The 25,304-nt window shown below is 40.9% G+C and overlaps 1 protein-coding gene across 1 annotated transcript in view; it reads right to left on the bottom strand.

Moving 5' to 3' along the window:
• smg1 (SMG1 nonsense mediated mRNA decay associated PI3K related kinase) overlaps positions 1-25,304 on the bottom strand; it is a 148,023-nt gene that overhangs the window by 102,625 nt on the left and 20,094 nt on the right. Inside the window, exons 5-10 of the mRNA XM_076751852.1 lie at positions 15,180-15,238; positions 11,505-11,718; positions 9,839-9,964; positions 7,288-7,360; positions 6,624-6,721; positions 6,216-6,389 (exon numbers count right to left, since the gene is read on the bottom strand). Coding sequence (XP_076607967.1) covers positions 6,216-6,389; positions 6,624-6,721; positions 7,288-7,360; positions 9,839-9,964; positions 11,505-11,718; positions 15,180-15,238 — 744 coding nt within the window. The remainder of the gene's footprint in view (positions 1-6,215; positions 6,390-6,623; positions 6,722-7,287; positions 7,361-9,838; positions 9,965-11,504; positions 11,719-15,179; positions 15,239-25,304) is intronic.

Below are 25,304 nucleotides of genomic sequence, written 5' to 3'. Positions count from 1 at the left end.
CAAAACCTGGTCATCTAATGGTTAGACGGACACCTGGAGGGGCTTACAAGCCACAGTGTCTCGCACCCACTGTGAAATTTGGTGGTGGAGCGGTGATAATCTGGGGGTGCTTCAGCAAGGCTGGAATCAGGCAGATTTGTCTTTGTGAAGGATGCATGAATCAAGCCACATACAAGGTTAGCCTGGAAGAAAACTTGCTTCCTTCTGCTCTGACAATGTTCCCAAATTCTGAGGATTCATTTTTCCAGCAGGACAATGCGCCATTCCACACAGCTAGGTCAATCAAGGTGTGGATGAAGGACCACCAGATCAAGACCCTGTCATTGCCAGCCCAATCTCCAGACCTGAACCCCATTGAAAACCTCTGGAATGCGATCAAGAGGAAGATGAATGGTCACAAGCCTTCAAACATAGCTGAGCTCTTAAATTGTTGCCCCAGGAGAGGCATAAAGTCACCCAACAGCAATGTGAAAGACTGGCGGAGAGTAATTTTGCAGTGGTCTCTGTATATTCACACACTGTACACACACACACACACACACACACACACATATATATGTATATAGTACCAGTCAAATGTTTGGACACACATCCCACAGGCTGCACTGAAGCATCAGCGGAAGCGTCAATTCACCAAGCTTACTCCTCTAAGCAACTGCTCCTCCTTCGAATATCATGCAATCATGGTTACTGCTCCCACTAAGCTGTATATACTGGTCGTATATTGCCCACCTGGCTACTGGGGACCTTTATAGCTGAACTGGACATGCTACTCTCAGCCATTCCTGAAGATGGTACCCCATTTATTGTCATGGGTGACATGAATAATCATCTTAACAAACCCCATGCGGTCGACTTCCTTTTGCTGCTGTCCTCAATTGACCTCAAACAGGCCTCCACTGCTCCCACACACAATACACTAGATTTAATTGCAATGCAAAACTGCTGCACAGATGAGCTGTCACCCAACTACATGTATCAGACGACTTTTTCATTGAATTCTCTGTATCCTTACCAGAGCATCCTCAAGCTCCACCGCAAATGGTCTCCTTCAGACAAAATCTCCAGTCCCCCCCACCCCCCCCCAGCTCAACTCTCTGATGAGGTCTCAGCAACCATGCCCCCTCACAGTGTTTTCTCCTCACTCCTTGTGGATGGGGCAACAGACACACTCTGCTCTTCGCTAGCTGCCTCTCTAAACGATCTATGCCCACTCTCATCCAAACTTGCTCATAAAACCCCCACCAGTGTCATCAGAGAGCAACAGGTGGTGCTCAGAGCAGCCAAGAGAAAATGGAGCAAAACCACAGATCCCTCTGACCTCAGTGACTCTCCTGTCTGCATTCTCCTCCCATCTGAAAAGTGCCAAGTCCACTTATTATCAGGAGAAAATAACTAGCACCAAAAACGCTCGGAAATTATTTTCTGCTTTTAACTCAGTACTTAACCCCGCAAAGCCTCCACCCCTAAGTATGCTAACGGCCGATCACTTTGCTTCCTTCTTCACAGATAAGGTTACGACCATCAGCAACCAGTTCTCTGAGCCTGACCAACTCAGTAGGATACCACAAGCTAAAAGAGCCTCACTCTCCTCTTGAGCACACAATCTTTTATCAGGTGGTCTTTCAATTCCTTTCTGATAACAACCTGTATGATCCCAGCCAATCTGGTTTCAAACGCAGACACTTGACGGAGACTGCCCTCTTACCTGTAGTGGAAACACTACGATCAGCTAGGGCTACTGGTCAGTCGGCTGCCAATGACACAGTGAACCACCAAATCCTCCTCTCTACACTTGCTGAGCTCGGCTTCTCAGGATCTTCTCTCCGTTGGTTTGAGTCCTACCTCTCAGGGAGATCCTTTGCAGTATCTTGGAGGGGAGAAGTGTCTCACTCCCACTGCCACAGAGGCACCTCAAGGGTCAGTGCTTGGACCCCTTCTCTTCTCAATATACACCACCACACTTTGTGCAGTCATCTGCTCACATGACTTCTCATACCATTTATATGCTGGCAATACCCAGCTCCTCCTTTCATTCCCGTCAAACGACCCCACTGTCTTGGCACGGATATCGCCATGCCTCGCCGATATGTGGATGAAAGAGCGACACCTTCGGCTTAACCTGTCAAAGACCCTCTATACAACAACAGATCAGTATCCAGCTTGACTCAGCTCTGCTCACTCCAGCAAAATCTGCTAGAAACTTGGGCGTCACGATTGATGATCAACTAACTTTTAGAGCATGTGACCTCTGTTGCTCGGTCATGGCAATTTGCCCTGTACAACATCAGGAAGATCAGACCCTACCTGTCTGAGCATGCAACACAACTCCTAGTACAAGTGCTGGTACTATCACACCTTGACTATTGTAATTCTTTACCGGCAGGGCTTCCAGCATGCTCCTTTGCAGATGATCCAGAATGCGGCGGCTCGTCTGATCTTTAACCAGCCCAAACGAGCGCATGTCACTCCGCAGCTCATATCCCTCCACTGGCTCCCAGCAGCTGCCTGCATCAAGTATAAGTCCTCGATGCTTGCCTTCAAAATCGCCACCAAAACCGCTCCGACCTACTCCCTCATTCAGGTTTGCTCCCTCCCGCTCACTACGCTCTGCCCAGGAACGGCGCCTGGTGTTGCCACCTCCAAAAGGCCCCAAGTCTCTAGCTAGACTCTTTTCTTCTGTGGTTCCCAGGTGGTGGAACAAGTTACCAAACTCCACTCGTTCTGCAGAGTCCTTCTCAATCTTTAGAAAAAGATTAATGACCAAGCTCTTTACTGATCACCTTTCCTTTCTCCTTTCATTTAAAAAAAACAAAACAAAACAAAACAAAAAAACTCTAGGTTGACTATATGCACTTTTTGCATTCCTTCGTAGCACTGTCTCATAGCACCTATATTCCAGTTGGACCAGAAAGTTGCATTAGAGCACTTACTCTTGCTGTTCTCTCCCGTGTAGAACCTTGGTTGTGATGTATGAAAATCTCATATGTACGTCGCTTTGGATAAAAGCGTCTGCCAAATGACAAATTGTAACTGTAATCTCTACCTCTCTAGTACTGGGTTGGACCCCCTTTTGCTTTCAGAAATGCCTTAAATTCTTCATGGCATACATTCAACAAGGTGTTGGAAACATTCCTCAGAGATTTTGGTCCATATTGACATGATAGCATCACGCAGTTGCTGCAGATTTGTTGGCTGCACATCCACGATTCGAATCTCCCCTTCCACCATATCCAAAAGGTGCTCAATTGGATTGGGATCTGGTGACTGTGGAGGCCATTTGAGTACAGTGAACTCATTGTCATGTTCAAGGAACCAGTTTGGGATGATCTGAGTTTTGTGACATGGTGCATTATCCTGTTGGAAGTACACACAACTGCCGCTCACTCGATATTTTCTCTTTTTTGGACCATTCTCTGTAAGCCCTACAGATAGTTGTGTGGCATCCCCTTTCTTCCACATTCTCATCTCGGCTCTCTTGGTTTGAACTTTAGAAAGTTGTCTTGACCACTTCTCATGCCTAAATGCATTGAGTTGCTGCCATGTGATTAGCTGATTAGCTATTTGTGTTAAAAAGCAATTGAACAGGTGTACCTAACAAAGTGGCCAGTGAGTCTGTGTGTGTATATATACACAAACACACACACACACACACACACACACACATATATATATATACACAGTAGGGTTGGGTAGTAATCCGGTAATAAGGTATCCCGCGGTATCTAAAAATAGCAATGGTATCAGTTTCATTACCGTCATTAAAAAAAATGCTGCGAATTTAGATCTATAGGGGCCTAACGTAAGTGTAGCAACAGAAATGAACTTCATTCAATGTATCTGGTTGAATTTTTACTCAAGATAAAGGTGACTGCAAAAGTACATGTTAAAAAAAGAACCTGAGCAGTTTTACAGATGTTTTAACACAGGTATGTCCAGGTGCTCATTTGGGCACATCTAGGTAGAGTATGGCTATCTCGTCCAAGCATACGGAGAATCTCCTCTGTTGAAAACACTTTTTCAGCCTTATTTCTGCTTGCTATTGTTCTTAGCTCTCATAAAAGGACGAAATGCAAATAAAACAGTAAAATGACACCTCAGGCTGCTCAGCAGAGTCCTCTGTAAGCGCTCTGCTCATTCATGTGTAAATGAGATGGAGCGGTGAAACAAACTGCGTAGTTACACCGCTCAAGTAAACCCCCTCCTCTTTATGTAAACAACCAGGACCTTCGTGATTGATCTCAAACTAACACAGAGTCATAGGAGCAGACATCAGCAGCGTTTTTTCGAGCTGGAATATAATTTTTGACCACAAAACAGCAAAGGTAAGACATACTGTATGATTAAGCGAAGTTTTTTTCTGCTACCTCACCGAGTTTTCATCGCACAGTGAAGAGGCAGACATCTTCGTGATCATCAGACTTGTGTGGTTTGCATGAAGTGGTGAAATCAACAGATGCAGTACTGTTGACGTGTGCTGTTTTCGTTACATGTGCATAGAATTTCTTGGGGTTTCGTTTGGGTGGCAATACTCGATAGAGGCTTTTAGCTGAGTTTCTCCCCGTCATTCTGGTGTCCTACAAGTTGGAATTGATGCTTCCTAGCGTGAGCATTGACGGTCTGAACTGTGCGCATGTCACGCTGCCCTGCAAAGTGGTTTTTAATCAGTCACGGTAATACCGCACACCCCGGGAAAATGTGGGGAAGGTTTGACGGTATCAAAATTTGGATACCGCCCAACTCTAATATACAGCACTGTGCAAAAGTTTTAGGCAGGTGTGAAAAATGCTGTAAACTAAGAATGCTTTCAAATATAAATTCTAATTATTTATTTTTCTGAATTGCCAAAATGCAAAGTGAGCGAACAAAAGGAAAATCTAAATCAAATCACTATCTGGTGTGACTACCCTTTGCCTTCAAACCAGCATCAATTCTTACAGGTACACTTGCACAACGTCAGGGATTTTGCAGGATTATAATCAGGTGTATGATCAACCAATTATAACAGAACATTGCCCAAAGCATCACACTGCCTCCGCAGGCTTGCCTTTTTCCCATAGTGCATCCTGGTGCCGTGTGTTCCCCAGGTAAGAAATGCACACGCACCCGGCCATCAATGTGATGTAAAATAAAACATGATTCATCAGACCAGGCCACCTTCTTCCATTGCTCCATGGTCCAGTTCTCATGCTCACGTGCCCATTGTTGGCATTTTCTGCGGTGGACAGGGGTCAGCATGGGCACCCTGACTGGTCTACAGCTTTTCAGCCCCATACGCAACAAACTGTAATGCACTGTGTATTCAGACACCTTTCTATCAGAGCCAGCATTAACTTTTTTGGCAATCTGAGCAACAATAGCTCATCTGTTGGATCGGACCACACGGGCCATCTTTCGCTCCCCACATGCATCAATGAGTCACTGTAATTATAATTATTGTAGGTGTGTGTGTGTGTGTGTGTGCGTGCGTGCGTGCGTGTGTGAATTGACTATAAACTATATTTGGAAATTAAGTCCTCATACAGGATATAACGACAGCAATTGCAAATGCAAATTTCCATTAAATATGGGGTTTCAGCATTTTGCAAACTATCGCATTTTGATTCTATGTACATTTTACACAGCCTCCCAACTTTTTTTGGAAACGAGATTGTATTATTATAACAATAAGAATTTAATTTTCTCACTTAGCAGTCAATATTACATCAGCCACCAACAGAGCTTGCATCCCTACTTGGGAGTACACTTCTGAAATCAAACTCAACTCAGGGCTCCTGTCTTCTAAGAGACCATCACATATAGCTATCTCAATGTGTTATGTCAAAAACATGTCATTATATTTCCTAGTTTGAAAGAAAGATATTTTCTGAAGTCTGTCTTAAGATAAGGTTTATGGTCATGTCCCACAGTCTTCTGAGTACAGAATTCCCGCTTTGTATTTCCTGGTACTATTTCTTTGCTGAACTGCAGTGGAGGTATTGCAACACAAAGAAAGAAAGAATTTGGTACTAACCAGGCTATAACTTTGTAAGATCCCTTCTTTATTTGTTTAATTCACACTGCTGGAGCCTAACGTTAGCTTGACAACCATGTCATTGACATATTCTCATACTCCTCATTTTCCCCACTGAGTCTACTGGATGTAGTAATAACTGTATCTTATAATATTAACATTACTCAGCCCTCAGTCATGTTCTGCTAGGTGTGGCTCTTACATCAGTGACGTAGACCTCCGTAATGGGTGGTCCTCTGAAAGGGTTGAATCGCTCTCCGATGCTCCGGACCACTGTACTGAAAACTCTCAGCAAAGCTGCCAGCTTGGGCAGTGACACTGAGGGTGGGGGAATGTCTTCATCCAGCACTTCGCCAGACACCACATGGTTCAGATCCTAAACAGAGCATAGACCAAAGAACTCTAATCATTTTGAAAGGAAAATATAATTTTAACACAGTTTCTTGAAGATCCTCACAAATAAGGACTTACTTTCCTCTGGCAATAATGAAAACTGCATATTTCCTTTAAACACTGCTTCATGGCACTTAATGAGTGGCATTACAACATGGCTGTAGAGAAGCTCAGAATGGCCTTGGCAGCATGTTTTAAGACTATGGATAAACTTTACCTCTGCATATGCCTCCATATCCTCCAAGAACTGCCCCAGCAGGGTAGTGGAAAAGGTCAGGTCTGCAACCCAAAACTGCTCAAGACTCTGTAACCAGCCTAAACACAAAAAGGGAGAACAAAGTGGCAGATGAAAAAGTACTGGGTTGCCATTAAGCTTTTACACCTTGTCTACATAGGCAGTGCAGTGAAAGCTACATGTCAGCAGAGTAGCAGTACAATCTGTTTAGGCAGAGTGCTGGCAACAGTTATACAGGCCAACATGATAACTAGCTATGTACGTCAAATAGGATAAGATCAACTTGACACGGAAAAACACTCTTGGGGTCACAGTTACAAGGGGCAAGTCATTATGCAGCCTGTTTTAAGAGCTCTATTGATTAACATAGATGTGTATGTGAACCATTAGATGCGCATGGGATGGACAATTGAAAAACATGGCTCAAATGACTCCTGTGTAGACAAGGCATTAAATGCAACTGTTGAATTAATTTAATACATTAATCGAGGCACAGGTAAACATAAATATAGAAGAGGTTTGACAATTTTCAAGGTGGGGAATATGTATGTGGTAAACATAAAATATGAATCCAAGCTTATTAACAGTAATTAACATCAGATACAACTTTAAAAATCTTTGGGTGCTCATAAGAAATCCAGCCAACCTGAAACTTGCTGTGTGACTGACTGCTTTTGCGTGTGGTCAATGTGCCAGCCTACCAAGATGTCCACTGTGTCCTGTGGAAAAACAACAAAGATCAAAGGTCATGTAGCTGGAAATAGTCAATATGTGAAAAAATACTAATTATGGCACAGTGGTGTACAGGCCAGTCAGTGGGTTAGAAACCACCTCTCCAGGATGTACCGCACCCCCAGTCAATGTCTGCTGGGATCTAAAGCAGCCCTCTAAAGCAGGAGTGTGCAACTTTCTCAAACCAAGGGGCCATTTCAATTTTTATAACACTCTTCAGGGGCCATGCTAGATTATTGAACACATATATCACACTAACATCTGTGATGGCTAAAACTGCTTCTCTTTGGTGAGGAGTCAGATGGTAGTGATGATAATGATGATGATGATGCTACTCACAGCTGTTTTTCCAGATCTGAGTTAGTCAGTCTTGACAACAGTCTTTGAAAGAGTCAGTTCTGAATATCGCTAATAGAGGAAAATAACAACCCCAGGTTTCTCTTCAGCATTGTACCCAGGCTGACAGTCATAATTCCATTGAACCGTGTATTCCTTTAGCCCTCAGCAGCAATGACTTCATAAGCATCTTTATTGATAAAATTCTTACTATTACAGACATAATTCATCCCCTCCTGCCCTCAATAGGTACTGATTACTTTTCAAACACAGAAACTATAGAAATTGTCATTAAACCTGTCATATTTTTTCTCCCCTTGCCCTTCACCAACTTATTTCAATAATTTTTTGTCTTAAGATTATAGCACTAACCAAGATGTTAGCGGCAGAGGTGTGGTCTCCATGGATTGGACTTGTTTGTCCAGCACATCCCACAAATGCTTGATTGGATTGAGATCTGGGGAATTTGGAGGCCAAGTCAACACCTAAAATTTGTTGATGTGCTCCTAAAACCATTCCTGAACCACTTTTGCTTTGTGGCACGGAGCATTATCCTGCTGAAGAGGCCACAGCACAGGTGCACATGGTATGCAACAATGCTTAGGTAGGTGGTACGCGTCAAAGTAATATCCACATGGATGGCAGGACCCAAGATTTCCCAGCAGAACACTGCCCAAAGCATCACACTGCCTCCACTGGCTTGCCTTCTTCCAATAGTGCATCCTGGTGCCATGTGTTCCCCAGGTAAGCAATGCACATGCACCTGGCCATCAACATGATGTAAAATAAAACGTGACTCATCAGACCAGGCCACCTTCTTCCATTGCTCCATGGTCCAGTTCTAATGCTCACATGCCCATTGTTGCCGTTTTCAACGGTGGACAGGGGTCAACATGGGCACCCTGACTGGTCTGTGGCTATGGAGCCCCATAGGCAACAAACTGCGGTGCACTACTGTATTCTGACACCTTTCTTTCAGAACCAGCATTAATTTTTTTTGGCAATTTGAGCAACAGTAGCTCGTCTGTTGGATCGGACCACACAGGCCAGCCTTCGCTCCCCACGTGTATCAATGATCCTAGGCCTCCCATGACACTGTTGCTGGTTCATCACGGTTCCTTCCTTCAACCATTTTTGACAGATACTGACCACTGCAGACCGGGAACACCCTACAAGAGCTGCAGTTGCAGTTGGAGATGCTCTGACCCAGTTGTCTAGCCACCACAATTTGGCCCATGTCAAACTTGTTCAAATCCTTACGCTTGCCCATTTTCCTGCTTCTGACACATCAACTTTGAGGGCAAAATGTTCACTTGCTGCCTTATATAACCCACCCACTAACAGGTGCCATGATGAAGAGATAATCAGTGTTATTCATTTCACCTGTTAGCGTTTACAATGTTATGCTTTATTGGTATATATATTCCTTCGGGGAACATTACCAGGACATACTCTAAATACTTAGATGACCTACAATTTTTTGTAGCTAAATTCGGACAAAACTGAAGTTAGAGTAGTAGGCCCTAAACACCTTAGAAACTCACTTTCTGATGGCATTGCACTTGCCTCCAGCACCATTGTAAAGAATCTGGGACTTATCTTTGATCAGGATATGTCCTTTAACTTCCATGTAAAACAAATTTCAAGTACTGCCTTTTTTCACATATGTAATATTGCAAAAATCAGGCACATCCTGTCTTAAAACAATGCAGAAAAACTAGTCCATGCATTAGTTAATTCCAGGTTGGATTATTGTAATTCCTTGCATTTCTCTCTCTTTCTCTCTCCCGCTGTCACTCTCACTGTCTCTCTAAAGGAGCATAGGAAAAGGTTTGAAATGCTTTGTCAATTTAGCTGTAAATGTATAGTTTAGGTACAGTTAATCACTGGATAAAGGCTGTAGCTTCTCAGAAGCAAAGTAAAGCACTGTTTCCCATCTCCTATAAAAATCAAAGGGTTGCAGAGTCACTATGACAATCAGTTAAGAATTCTGTGTATCTTGGGGGAATACTATTGCAGTGGAAATTCAAGAGAAAAGTACCTGGTACCAAGAGCATATAGAGTCGAGTCAAACTGTTCCATGCAGTGGAAATGAGGAATTTTGGAGCAATGACTCCTAAAACACTCACCCTGAAGTTTGTGCTGAAGACATGAGGGTAGCAGTGTGCCACCTGAAGAATACACTTGACACTTTGACAAAGCAGCTCTGGTGTGTCCACATTCTCCAGGATGGACTGCAGGTTGCTCATCACCAGCTGAAACACATGCAACACTCACTCAACACCATCTTCCTACCAGGCTGTTACATGGCACCAGGCACTATAGACTTTCCATGTCTGTACTAGCATGATATGTGTGTTTTCTAGGGAATAATGGTGCTATTAATCTGGTCAGATTCAGTAAAAAATTCACTAGGCTTAAAGCATTTCATATCCCAGTAATTTACTCGAAAGCATATTGTAACACAGGAGTAAAAATAAGACATATTTTGGTGCATCATATTTTGGTGCATCAGAATCAGCATTCTGATACAAGCCAAAACCTAATACTGCCTTCATAGTGACAGTGAATCAGCATTCTGATACAAGCCAAAACCTAATACTGCCTTTATAGTGACAACTGCTACATATATTTGCTGAGACAATTCCTATAGTACATGAACCCAACACACAATTTATTTACCTGCCATATTGATATGTGGAAAGAGAATATAAAGAAAATTCTCCTATTTTACCTGTCCCACTCACTCAGGAATAAAGTCCTGGTTAGATATATTACAGTAACTGCTTGTTGCCTAACCTACAACAAACTAGAGTCCTGCAACGGGCCGGGTACCCACGGATATCCGACGGGTACCCGCAATTGACGGGTACAAACGGGTGGAAAATATGCATTTATAATTTTACGGGTACGGGCACGGGCGGAACGGAACGGAACCAAAAGCGGGCGGGTAACATTTTATTGTGTCATGAAAATCACTAGTTTCAAGCAGCATGACGCAGCGAAGACGCTGCGCACCGCGCAGCACGCACTCTGACCTCCAGTACATATACACACCCCGGCAGCAGCGCGTGCGCGCGCGGAAATAACAACAAAAACAGCATGGAGGAGAAGGAGATACGAGCTAAGTTAGCAAGCGGTGAATATGAAATAGTGGTGCGTCTGTGTGTGACTAGTCAGTCTACTACTGTAAGACTTCGCTGAGAGCGTTAATGAAGGCTGCTGTCATCTTGTGTTAACACAGGCTTGAAAAAATAAAACGTTTTTTTTTTTAAGTGAGAGACCGTCTGCTGTAGGCTATTTAGTGCATGTAATCACGGGTAACGGGTCGGGACACGGGTCCATTTTTTGACGGGCGGGGCGGGGCTGGTTTGACATTTGATGTAATCAAGGGTAACGGGTCGGTTCACGGGTCTGATGATTGACGGGCGGGGCGGGCACGGGTTTCGAAAATTGGACCCGTGCAGGACTCTGCAACAAACTTAAGTTAATGGTTCCTGGAATAATGTGTTTAATAACCAATCATTTTTCTACCTAAAATTGACTGGACAAAATATAATAAAGCTTCAATGCCTTTTGAATAAGAAACAGATTATTCATCCTAAAACAAGGTATAACTGTCATAAAAATGTCTTCAAAAGCATTAAATTTAACATGCAGACACTGTTACAGAACTAATCTTATGTTTAAACACAAATTAAGAGTAAATTGCATTCCTTGAAAATTGTTGTTTCTTTTCCAAACAAAGAGTCAAAAGCTGTACAGAAATCAACTCAAGCCACTGTGTGTGCTTACCTGCATGACGTGAGAGAAGGCCTTCCTCTCTCCAGCAGCCTCCAAAGCACGCTGTGCTGCCACCAGGTACAATAGCTTTACCTCATCACGACCACTCGAAGTTAACTTCACAAAGAGCCACTTGAAGATTCGCTCAGCTTCGTAGCTGAGCACTGAGCAGAGGAGACCCAGGCAGGCTGCTGCGTCCTGACGCAACTCCCATAGCAGCTTGCTGCTGCACATGGCAAGGAGACCACATGTTAAAGAACACACAGCATATGGACAGGGATTTCTACAAAGATACACAAAGATAAGTTTCAGTCACACAGTCTGTACATATCCATTAATAACTAAAACCACACCTATTGCTGACTGATCAAAAATCTCTAATTAAGTCAAAGTCAAGTCAAAGTCAAAGCCAAAGTCGGCTTTATTGTCAATTTCTTCACATGTACCAGACATACAAAGGAATCGAAATTACGTTTCCCACTATCCCATGGTGTGACAAGACAATTTCAAGTAAAACAGTAAAGTGCACAGGCACAAAGAATAAAGACAGACGTGTCCTAACAACTACAGTAAACAATAAACTGAAAATAAATACTAAAAATGAACAATAGAGAATAGGAATTCACAATAGAGAATAGGAGTTCACAGTGAAAGTACAAGTAGCAGCAAAAAGTTTAAGTTAGAGGATTGTAATACTGCAATGTCAATCAGTAATAGCAGCAGAAGTTTTCTGTTTGATAGAAGTGTGCAAGTGGCATAGTAGTGCAAAGACAGTCGTTTATGTGGGTCAGAGGGTTCAGAGTTCAGAGTGGGGGAAGTTTTTAGCTTCCTGACAGCCTGTTGGATGGAGCTGAGTGTAGGGAGGGGAGAGAGTTTAACATCCTAACAGCCTGATGGATAAAGTTGTTGGTGAGTCTGGTGATGCGGGAATGGAGGCTCCTATACCTCCTCCCAGAGGGCAGAAGGCTGAACAGATTGTGTGCAGAGTGGCTTGCATCGCTCACAACTGTGGTCGCTTTGCAGGTGAGGCGGGTGATGTATATGTCTTACAGGGAGGGGAGTGGGGCACAAATGATGCTTCCAGCTGTGTTCACTATGCGCTGCAGGGCTTTCCTGTTGTAGTCAGTGCAGCTCCCACCCCATGCAGTGATGCAGCTGGAAAGGATGCTCTCAATGGTGCCTCGGTAGAATGTGCTCATGATGGGTGGTGGAGCACTACCCCGCTTGAGTTTGCTCAGGAGGTAGAGGCGCCGCTGGGCTTTCTTCACCAGTGATGTGGTGTTGGTGGTCCAGGAGAGGTCCTCACTGATGTGCACCCCCAGGAATTTGGTGCTGCTCACTCTCTCCACAGCAGCACCATCGATGGTCAGTGGCGGGTGTTGGGTGTGTGCTCAGTGTGATGCTTGAGGTGTTGTTGCCGACCCATACTGCTTGTGACCTCTGACTGAGGAAGTCCAGCAGCCAGTTACAGAGGGAGGTGCTGAGCCCCAGTTTGTCATGTTTGCAAATGAGTTGTTGTGGTATTATGGTGTTGAATGCTGAACTGAAGTCTATGAACAGCATCCTCACAGAGTCTTTTTGTCCAGGTGGGTGAGCGCTGGGTGAAGGGCAGAGCAGATTGCATCCTCTGTGGATCGTTTGGCTTGGTATGCAAACTGGTAGGGGTCCAGGGTGGGGAGGGTGGATTTTATGTGTGACATAACTAGCCGTTCAAAGCACTTCATGATGTTTGGTGTCAGTGCCACAGCACGGTAGTCATTGAAGAAGGATGGAGCAGCTTTCTTTGGTACAGGTATGATGATGGTGGCCTTGAAACATGATGGAACAACGGCTTGCCTCAGGGAAGTGTTAAAAATGTCCGTGAAGACATCCGTGAGCTCCTCTGCATAGTCCTTCAGCACACGACCAAGGGATGTTGTCTGGGCCTGTTGCCTTGTGGGTGTTGATAGTGGAGAGTGTTCTTCATGCTGATCGTGGGAAGGGGATGGGGTCTTCTGTGGGCGTGTGTTGTTCTGTGCTTCAAAGCATGCAAAGAAGCTATTCAGACTGTTGAGCCGAGAGGTGTTGCTCTCGCAACTCTGTGGCGCTTAAGAATTAAGAATCGTTAGACCTATTTATTACTTTTGATTTAATTATTGACATCAAAGCCTACTTAGACAACATTGCCGGTTTTAGCGTGCTCACAATGCATCATGGTTCAGCTGCAAAAAGCAGACTGCAAATAAAGATAATTCACTCATTTGTTCGTACATGAAGCCCATAAATGTGTGTGTGGTGTATATGTGGAAAATGCAGCGCTTCGGTGGACCTTTTAATGCTTACTGCGTAGTCCTCGAAGTCACTGACACCAGTGTTTTCTGCCGCAGCCTGCCTAATGCGGACATCTTGTCTTTGCAATCAATGCAATCTGTCAAACAATTAAGACGACTCTCCACTCTCTACTTGGAAGGACACAACTTCTCGACTGAGCATGTGTACACATTGCTTGCAGCGTTTTGAAGTAGATGCTAGTGGTTGTAAAATATACACACATAGGGAATCAAAACTTGTTGAAGTATTCTATCAGAATCAAAAATTAATATGACAACAAAGCCAGCTGAGTTATTGGCTGTTTGGACGGCAACAGCGCTTATGGAATGCTCTGGCATTTAGGATAAACAAAGTAATAATTGTTGCAATAACAAGGTGTGCATTATAGGTGGGAGTCACAGATCTGACACCTATAGACAAGGTTGCACAACTTCAGCCTGGTCTCCAGACCATTTTGTCATGTCTTAGAAAGATGCATCTCTGTTATAACTTCATAACATAAAACTAAGCATTTACCTATTTCATTCATTGGAATACCTACATCCATGTGGCAAATTAATCACTAAGCTGTCGTCACTGGCTATTCTAAATGTAAAAATAATAAAATAATATGTAATGAAAGCAGTCCCCCCTGTTATGTGCAAATAGATGCTTAATGGTCAGAAGGACAGCACTTCTATTAAAGCATGTTTTCATGCATAGATGTTTCAGGCAGACAATAATCAGAAAGAGCTTGCAACATCAAAAATAAATAAATGAATACAATGCCACAAAATCATCTTTCATTGTTTAGGTGTTACAAGCTCCACCTTCTGATAATTGTTTGTGTCTGAAATACAATATTTTTTTGGATTTGTTTTGGCTACATTGTTGTGCTTAATTACGTTATACAGCTCACCTATGTCAATGACTGCTGCCAGTTTGCACAGTGAGGAAGGGCATCCGACATTGCTCTACCTCTGTATAACATTATGCACTGATGTGTCTATCCGGTATTTTCCAACATTTCTGAAATAATGTCCTGTAGCAGAAAACCAAAATTGATCAAAAAGCCTTCACATGCTTTCTAATCAGCTGGAAATTTTCACTCTGTTGTCCACTCTGGCCCTACACTCATCAAAATGATTGAAAACTGATCCCAGACCACCTGCTTTCTAGGTTAAAAAGCAGGGGAATGTTGAGATTTCTTGGGTAGTTTTTTTTTTATTATTTGTTTGTAATGTGAATGTTGTTCTACTTTTCCCTTTTCACAGTCCTGGACTGTTGACTACCAGAAATATTTTCCACCTATACTGACACCTTCTTCTAGCATGTCCACAATGTAGTACTTAGTAAATCCTGAATCCAGTAAACTCAGAGCATCCAGCTTCCTCTTACCTCTCATTCAAAATGTCATTCAAAGTGCTGAGGATGGTGTCCAACTGTTTGACGAGGGTCTGCACAAGAGAAAATGCATAGTATTAAGACAGGGATTTATTTGTTAGAACTTTCAATACATTTCATTACAAATGAAATAATGACAATGAGTTGACAATGTGTTGACTAAGCTTTAAGAGATTTAAAGGTGTTCACCTCCATACTGGGTGACCATTGTAGGACTCAGACATTTTATACAGTGTCATTCAAACTGAGAACAGTGAAGCAAGACAGTATGATCCTTAAAGGAAAATTCCAGTGTACTTGTCTGGCAAAGAACATTAATGTTGCATACAGGACACAATACTAACCCAAACATTTTCTTTATTTACCAAAAATGATCAATTGCAGGGACATTCAGAAGTGAGGCTATTGAAAACATGCATGCACTACACATCAAATGAGCAATACAAATGTCTGTATATAATCATACATACATAATACTTACATGACATTCATATTGACCATACAGTATAAATCTGTAAACTGTTTTTATGCTCTTATTAATGTTTCACACAAACAAACGGGACGCAGTGTACTAGAAAAAAAAACTAGAATCCAAAAGATTTCTTTGTTCTTCAACAGAGTGCAACAGATTCAAGTCAATGGCCACAGCTAGGGTCTGTGGACAGACATAACTTAGCAAATGAACTCAATACTTTAATGTCATCTCCTTGAATCTTTTCTCGAGTCTCTATGTACCAACAACAGAACAAGAGCTGCTGGTTGCAGTCAAAAGTTATATAGCTATATTTAGCTATGCTGTAAAATTTTCACTCGTTTCCCTCTGTTTTCACCTGTACTTTCATTTGGCAATGTTTCATTCGTTTCTCATCACAATAAGTGATCCTTATTTTAAGCAAATATAAAGTTAATGTGACTGTCCTGATATGAAATTAAGCTAACTTATGCCACGTAAAGAACAAAAAGATGAACATGTTTATTTATTATATGAGTAAGATGCTGAAAATGATATCAATCATCATCATCATCAATCTTTTTACACTTTTATATGAGAATAGAGCTAAATTTGTCTTGTTCATCTCTCTCGTACAGACATGCTGCCTAAAGTCATTTACTTGTACAAAACTATGACAATGGCATAGAGTACTTTCCTGATCCCGAGGGAAATCACAGTATTGCGGCAGCAATTCATATATCACAAAATACACATAACACTAAACTGACCTCAGGTAGGAATTAAACAGCTAAGTAGTTAAACATTTATTATCAGAATGTGTAACTGTTAGACTGCAACTCTGCACCACTCTGTTGATACAGTGGATACACATTCTTTGTAAATAATGTGTGACGATAAATAGAGATTACCAAATGTGAATATTTCACTTTAAATGTAATTTAAAAAATAATTTGGAAGCCTGCCAGAAAGGTACTTTATCTTTTAACTTCAGTGTTTGTTGTAATGTTGTCTTTTATACTGAAGTCCTCATTCATTCCTCAAATTATAAACAATTATATCAGTTTACATGGAAGAAGAAAAAAGAATATACTTAGAAACTAATTATGGAGGGTAAAAACTAGTATAGAGCTAGAACATCCACATAAGATAAAACATATTGACATGAAAAGGTGAAAGCTGCACTTCTGCTATGAGTTTCACCAGAATAACTGTTTCTGGGGAAAAGAAAAAAAAAAAAAAAAAAACCTTGTTCGAGAATGAATGTGATCATTAATCAGCCTCTGCCTCACTGCCCAGTTGGCCACTAACATTATGGAGTAGAACAGTGTTACAACAATGGACTGTATGAGAATGTGTTTTTTGAACATCAAATCATGTAAACCTTTTCTAGTAGACATTGAAAATAAAAAATAGGAACTTGAAAACAAGCATAATATGGCCCTTTTAACATACAAACAAGACAAAGATTTTTTTCCTGCTGTAGCCAAATTATGGTCCTAAATGGCATGCCAGTCATCTGGCCTAAATTCTCAACTCAAAGCAGTACAAAGACGATGTATTTTGTTTTCCACAAGTAAACAGGTTAGCTGTTAACAGGTGACAGTCTAATGACTGGGTATGAAAGGGTTAAAAGACTCAGTCGTTCCCAAGCAAGGACGGGGCGAGGTTCACCACCTTGTGAAACACATGACAGTATAAAGCAGGGCATCAGGACCGAATGGCAAATAATTCTAGACCCAGCCCATAAATTAGTGATTGTGAACTGGCAGCCCACGGGCCACATCTGTTCCGCAGAATGTTTATCAATTCATATACATGCATCTAACATTTCTTACCATTACAAGATGTCCAGTTCTTCCTCAGAGTGATCATTGATTAGCCTGCCAACAACTGACACAAGCAAAAACGACTGTAATTCATGGTCCCTCTGCTCTACAGAAACAAATTATTGTCCGGCTCCATCCCATCGGCACATGGACTCACTATCAAACCGCTCGGCTCCCTGGCTGGCCATTTGCTGGAACCGACAGCAGCACACTGGCTGGATATGGAAGGTAACTCTAGTGTTGATGGAGCTATCTATTAGACAAAACAGGTGTGACTTGGTGGTCAACAATTGTAGTGAATCCAAAACTAAGTATTGTTGTTTGCTGCCAGGGATCCTGAACAGATGTTGTTGAGATAAGGATTCATTCATTGGTAACTGAACTGTGGAGTTTGTATTGAGCGCCAACTGCCACCTTAGCAGAGGTCTAACAACACTTTCTAGTTCAGTAAATGTAGTTATTACGGATTTTCCATGTTTTTTTTTTTTTTTTTTTTTTGCCTGTGCACACTGATAAAAATAAAAATAAAAAAAATAAAAATATTAACTTAGTCAGAAAGTGAAAATATGAAATTAGGGCTAAATAATTTGTTTTTATTTGAAAGTCTTGCCCCCACAGTATCGGCTTGGAAGAATTCTTACTCATGAGCAAATGTAGTGGAGGACCCCTGCCATACCTTGTGTTAATTAATTAATAGCCTACAATACATTACTATGTGGATTGTTTTGAAATTGACATAAGTTTTCTAATGATCAATAAATTGAATTGAAAATTCAGTATACTGGAGATCATTCACAGCCATCTTGTCCCCATGAACATGGTTTTAATGTTGCTCATTTCCATGTGGTTGACATCGCTGCCAGGGCAATGTTCACTGATGGAGAAGGAATTGTTGCTGCCCTGTTCACACATTATCATTACAACAGAGAATGTGTCTTGTATTTTTCTAGCACAAAATTTTTACAAATAGTATAAATATAGTTGTAAGAATATGTCTGAGTCAGAAATAAATATGGACTAACTGTCTGAGCCTTGTTTTCCTTGGTTTTGTGCTGGCCCAATCACAAAACATGTGAAATTAACTTAGTCGCCGCCAGTTTTTAACCATTGAATTATAAGATTGAGAACCTCTAGTATCGAGGATATTACTTATTTACATTTTACACAGAGTCACAGCTTTTATTGCATCAGGGTACAGAAGATGAACTGACCTTCAAAAGGCTTAAAGATAAAGATGAAACATTGTCTTCAACATTTTAAGCAAGATCATTGCATTAATTTTGTTTTGGACAATTGTAAAGTGGAAAAAAGGACAGGAGCACCACAAAAAAAGTTTGGGCACCCAAAAAGATTTGAGCTATCAGATAGGGATGTCAGTGGTTAACTGTTAACCGGTTAATTACCAAGAAGCTTTTGACTGGATATGCATGATGGCCCATAGCTTCACAGTCACACATGTGCATGCATGCACGCACTCTGGTCCTACGCCATCACCCAGTTGGTGTGCTATATGACAGGGCAGGAATTATACCACAGCCAAATGGCCAGTGTTATGGATATCCTGGTGTGTTGCCAAAATGCTCATAATGCTCTCTGTTTTGAAAAACTACATGCAATGCAACAAATAAAAAAACTCACTATTTCCCAGCTTCTCTGTCATCATGCTGGACATCAACAGTAGCATGAATTCTACCACTCTGTAAACATGAACAAGTAACCTGTTAGCTAACAACTAATGTTATGTGGAAAGCACAGGCATCTAAAAATTGTACAGTGCCAGTATTATTAGAAGTGTGTTTTAAAGGTTACAAGCATACTGCTGAATAGAGCTTGCTAACTACGAATGTACAGTTTATAAGTTTCTGTAAGATCTGATTTGACACATATCAGTATCTAGGCATTCAGGTATATTCAGTTTGTAGTGATGTTGATAGGTATGTGGCCTATGTTAAAACCTGATTAATTACCTTAGTCCATTTTTCTAACACTGAAATAGGACAATAACAATGACTATGAGCTGTTCACATTTTAAAAAATCCATTATACAGTATTTCGGGGAAAAATCAACTAAACATCTAACTGTTGATTTTATACTGTTTTGGTTTCATAATAAGCAATTATCACTTTATGTAACTGCACCATTGGTTCTGGCCATGATGCCCTAATAAATTTGTATTTATCAAAGACTAAGAGTACATTGTCCCATCTGGAGCTACTTTGACTAAACACACTGAAAACACTGAGGAAAAGAAGGATGAGCTAAAAGTCAAGCTAGCCAGGGAAGACAAGCTACCTATGACCACTGACTACGAGAGAGCACTTACAAATGTAGGATGAACAAGACCTCTAACTAACTCATCTCCCTTGCATTCCTTCAGGAGAGCTGTTCCAGCTGCAAAGTGTTGTTTATCATTCAATCTGTCTGCAGAAAGGTGCTAATGCACCTCCTTCAGGAGGACTGGAAGAGAAAGGCAATCAACTATGCATCATGGAGATGCTAATTCTTTCTTTACAGCTCCACACCAGATGAAGGCGTTCAAACTGTCTGAATGGACAGTTTCCAGGCCTCAGAGAGATCTCAAGGATCAGAGAGTACTAACAAGTTGTAAATCAGATTCCTGTGTTTGACTCAACTTTGGATGTTCCCACAGCACTAAACTCATAATTTGTATGGCATCAATGTTTTTCCCCTGTATCTAGCTTGTAAAGTGACAAAACTATGATCTTAATTTTAATAAACGTCAGGGTCCGAGTTTCTATCATGGAGCCATACTGCCATCTAGAGACTAGTAGTGGTTAGTACTTGACATGAGACAGTTATAATTAGTAGTGCTTAGTTTGGCAAATAAAATCTGTTAAGAGTATTAGTTATAATATACATTAGTATTAGTATTGAAGAATGTTGTCATTACTCAATAAAATGTGTCTGAGATATGTAGATCGGTGTCAACAAGGTTGAAATGTGATTGAAAAATTGATCATTTATACTATGTAATTGACCATAGTGAGAAGCAGATGGATCCATCGCACACAATCATTAATTGATGTTTCATCTCTACTGGATGACATCACAGCGTCCCCCTGTAAATCATTCTAAGCACATGAAGGTCAGTTGCTTTCCGTCTCTCAGTTGTCCCAGTTGTTTGTTTTGTCTGTCTCTCTCAGTCCAGTTGTTCTTCGTTTACGTCACATTCAGTTATCTTACTTGTCTCTTCAGAAAAAAGATTTTCTCTAGTTCTTTTCCAAATCTTCGTGTAACTACAATATTTGCTCAACACGCTAAGCCGCATAACTTTTTCAAAGTTGAAGCCTAATCACGTAATAATAGTGTGAATTTCCCTTGGGGATGAATAAAGTAAGTATCTATCTATCTATCTATCTATCTATCTATCTATCTATCTATCTATCTAATATTCTTGTAGACATTTTCAACCAGCCATCAAAAGTACTCTAAATTTTATTATTAACCTAAAAGTTTTTGCCATACAGTCGCCAGCCAATTTGGACTGAAGTCCTGCTGCCAGCCTTAACTCATCTGTCTGGGTCAAACTTGAACAAAGAGTTGGTGTCCTAGGCTCTAATAATCTAAATTTTCATTAGACTCGCTTAGTCATCCATTCAAGAATATTTTGGCTAAACAAGTGTTAGTGGTGATGGCTAAAAAAGAGGAAAGACAAACCAAGATTTTGGTGAGAGTTATTTTGTGTCTGTCGAGTTTGAATAAAGTGTGTTTTACAGTTTCTAAAAATGCACATCTAGTGGCTTTGGCAAGAACAATATACATAGTAGCTGTTTCTGGTTTAACAAAAAGGATCTCATTCTTTAACAAAAAGGCATCTCTGTAGGGAGCCTTTCCATACTGTTGTCAGACACTGAATAACAATTGGAGCCTGTCAATGGCAAAAACAAGCACTTCCAGTGGACATACAGGGACAGTGTGTAAATGCATGGAGGGATTACATTGCAGCCTGTTTTGCGGCTGCTGGTGACAGAGCTCTCCCTAAATACTGGACCGGTACGACTCCAGGACCCTAAATACTGCATGATTTTGTTGATTCTCTCAGATTTTAATGATTTCGTATTTTTTTCCTTGATGTTTGTGCTTCTACCATGGTTAAGTAGGCCACATAGTTAAATGGTTTGCTTTTTGTCCATTTTAACTGCATTTATTGCTGATATATGTTCGGGAGTGTGCACAGGGTTGTTCCTTTTGAAAATTCAATTAATCATCTTGTAACTTGGCAGGCTAATATTGGCTGATATTATCGAGCATACTGCAGATTTGATGGGAACAATCAATGGATAAAACACAAGGAAAAAATATGACTGACCAACAAGTTGCCATGTATTTGCTGTATCCCCTGGATGGAATAGCAAAAAAATGTCTACTGCTAACATTTTCTCTGTCTACAATTTTAATATCCTTATCCATGAAGGTTCTCTAATCAACAGTTAGGAGTATGCTGAATCTTAGCCTGTAAAGTATCAATACTAGCTACACCTGGCTTGTCCTCTGATACCCCTTGGAAAGCACCACCTCACACCTTGGTTCCTAAGGTGTGAGATGTTTGAAAGCCTGGCTGGCTGTATCTGTTTTTGAGATTGTCATTGATATATTGGCAAATATTCAGCCCTGCAGTTGACTATTTCACTCAAGACGTGTCTTCTAGCATATAGAAAAACATTATATGGACATGCTAACAAGGCTAAAACTTGAATTAAATTGGAGGAGGTCTTAAATGGGTTTTCCTTTGGCTCCTACTACACCCTTCCACCAAGCAGAGCTTGAAGATATGGCAAAAAATATCACCACCATAGTTTTTTCCATCCATTTTGACCATATTATCATTAAATATCATATTGATATTTATTACCATGTGATAATCCTTTTGTATTATAATTTATGAAGAAATGTAATGGGAAAAGTCTTATACACGGGTCATATGTTGAAGCACTGTGTAAAACTAAGGGAGCACATTAAGGTCACAAGCTAAGACTCATAACCACATACTTTTTTATTATAACTCATAATCATGTGTTTTACTATACCTATCAATGAACTTATTCTCCATGTAACCTCACCATAATCTTAATGTAATCCTAAAATGAAAATATTATTCTGTTATGCTTTATTATTCTTTTTAAAAAATTGCATAGACAATGGCTGAGAAATATTGGTGTCATTTGGAACAGAAAGTGAGAAAAAGTTAGTTAAACTTTAGAATATTAGTTAGTTGATAGTTAGATCAGTTAGTTAAACTTTAGAATATAGTTAAAGGCATAGAGACTGCGTACCCCCGACCATGTAAACTAATTAAACCAAAAGTAAACAGAAGAGGAATTATCCTTAAAAACTTAATAAAAATTAAAACAACCACTGCAATAGTACAAGATAGGATAATTAAATGTGGACTCACATCAGATCTGTCCTCTAAAGCTGTACTAGTAAATGAGTTGTGTTCAGACCACAGTATTGATTTATTTTGTCTGACTGACACCTGTCTGTGTCATGAAGAGTATGTAAGCCTAAATGAAGCTACTCCTCCTTAAACCTAAATTCAATTATAACTCATTTGACCACCTTGTTCTTAGTCTTTCATATCAATTAATCTTATTTACACAATGGCATGTCATTTCTATTTCTACATGGTTGTGCGTTTACAATTCTCCTTTGCTCTCTGTATCGCACATGTCGGAGTTCCCCATATGGACACACACACGTGCGCATACATTCGTACACACACAGGTGTTCGTTTTGATGTTTAGTTCAATGTACAGTTAAAATAATTCCTACGTGTTTGTGTCCTTCAAGTAGCTGTAATAAAACTTCTTCTTAAAAAGCCTACTCTTGATCCAGGGGTTTTAGCCAACTATAGACCTATATCTACAGTCACAATCAAAATTATTCGACCCCACTGCATATTAGGCTTATTGGCAAAATATACAATTTCTCAGCTGTTTGCAACAAATAAATTACACAAGAACTGTTTAAGTAGTTCAATGAAACTAATATCACAAGGGTTTTGATCCAAATTCAACACAAAATGCTACTTCAAATGACTACTGTAGTCTCAAAATTATTCAACTCCTTCATAACAAGCATCTTCAATACTTAGTAAAGCACCCTTTTGCTGTTATGACCTGCTGCAAACGAGATGCATAACCAGACACAGCTTCTGACAGCGTTCCTGAGGAATCTTAGCCCATTCCTCATAGGCAATGGCCTCCAGTTCAGTAATATTCTTGGGTGTGCGTTTTGCTACTGCATTCTTCAAATCCCACCAGACATTTTCTATGGGGTTCAAGTCAGGTGACTGTGAGGGCCACTCTAGAATCTTCCATTTCTTCTTCCAAGTCTTGGTGGACTTTGAGGTATGCTTGGGATCATTGTCCTGCTGGAAGGCCCAATGACGCCTAAGCTTGAGCTTCCTCACAGACAGCATAACGTTTTTTCCTAAGATTTCCTGATACTTGACTGAATCCATCGTGCTCTCCACACGCTGCAGGTTTCCAGTGCCAGCGGCAGCAAAGCAGCCCCAGAGCATCACTGAGCCACTGCCATGCTTCACTGTAGGCAGGGTGTTCTTTTCAGCATATCCTTCATTCTTCTACCTCCAGACATACCGCTGTTCCATAGGCCCGAAAAGTTCCAGTTTTGTTTCATCACTCCACAGAATAGAATTCCAAAACTCTGTGGCTTATTTATATGGTTTTGAGTATATTGGAGCCAACTTTTCTTGTGCTTTTGGGTCAGTAGTGGTGTACATCTTGGAGTCCGGGCATGGAGCCCTTCAGTGCGCTGTACTGTGCAAACTGAAACCTCGGTGCTGCAGATGTTTTGCAGTCACTCAAGGGTTTTTGACCACTTGCCTCCTCAGGAATCTGGTGACAGCTGCTAATAATTTCCTCTTTCTGTCACGTCCAGGTAGTGTAGCCACTGTTCCTTTAACTTTGAATTTGCGAGCTATGCTTCCAACTGTATGTCCAGGAGCATTCAGAGCTTTGGCTGTCTTTTTGTATCCTTTTCCTTGTTTGTGCAAGGCAATGATCTCTTCTCTGAACTTTTGGGACAATTCTTTTGACTTCAAACATCAATCTCAACAAACTCCTAGCCAGTCCAGGTATTTATGTGTTCTATCTCAAGCACACCTGAACTAATGAAGCCCCTGATTAGTTGGACAAAGTGTGTGAAACAGGGGGTTGGGTAATTTTGATTAGTTGCATCAGGTGTGCTTGAGACAGGGGGTTGAATAATTTTGAGACTGCAGTAGTGAAAGTAGTATTTTGTGTTGAATTTTGGATAAAAACCATGGTAATATTAGTTTTATTAAACTATTTCAACTGCTCTTGTCTACTTTGTTTCTTGCAAACAGCTAAAAAAACTGTACATTTTGCCAATAAGCCTAATATGCAATGGGGGTTGACTAATTTTGATTGCAACTGTAATCTCCCCTTTCTCTCAAAAATTCTTGAGAAACAGTTGCTAATCAGCTGTGTAACTTTCTACATAACAATAGTATATTTGCGGATTTCCAGTCAGGATTTTGAGGGCATCATAGCACTGTGTGAAGTTACAAATTCCATTCTAATTGCATTAGACAAAGGACTTGTCTCTGAACTAGTCTTATTAGATCTTGCTGCATTCGACACCACTGACCATGGTATCCCATTGCAGAGACTGGAACACTTCATTGCCATAAAGGAGCCTGAAGTTATAGTACCTTTAGCTTTCAAGCTCCACTCCTATGAAAGCATCTTCCAGTCTTTGTCCAGGAGGCAGACACCATCTCTACATTCAAGAGTAGGTTTGAAACTTTCTTTTTTGATAACGCTCGTAGT

Source organism: Chaetodon auriga, chromosome 16 (assembly GCF_051107435.1).
Source record: "Chaetodon auriga isolate fChaAug3 chromosome 16, fChaAug3.hap1, whole genome shotgun sequence".
Lineage (NCBI taxonomy): Eukaryota > Metazoa > Chordata > Actinopteri > Chaetodontiformes > Chaetodontidae > Chaetodon > Chaetodon auriga.
This window is presented reverse-complemented; position numbering and strand designations above follow the sequence as displayed.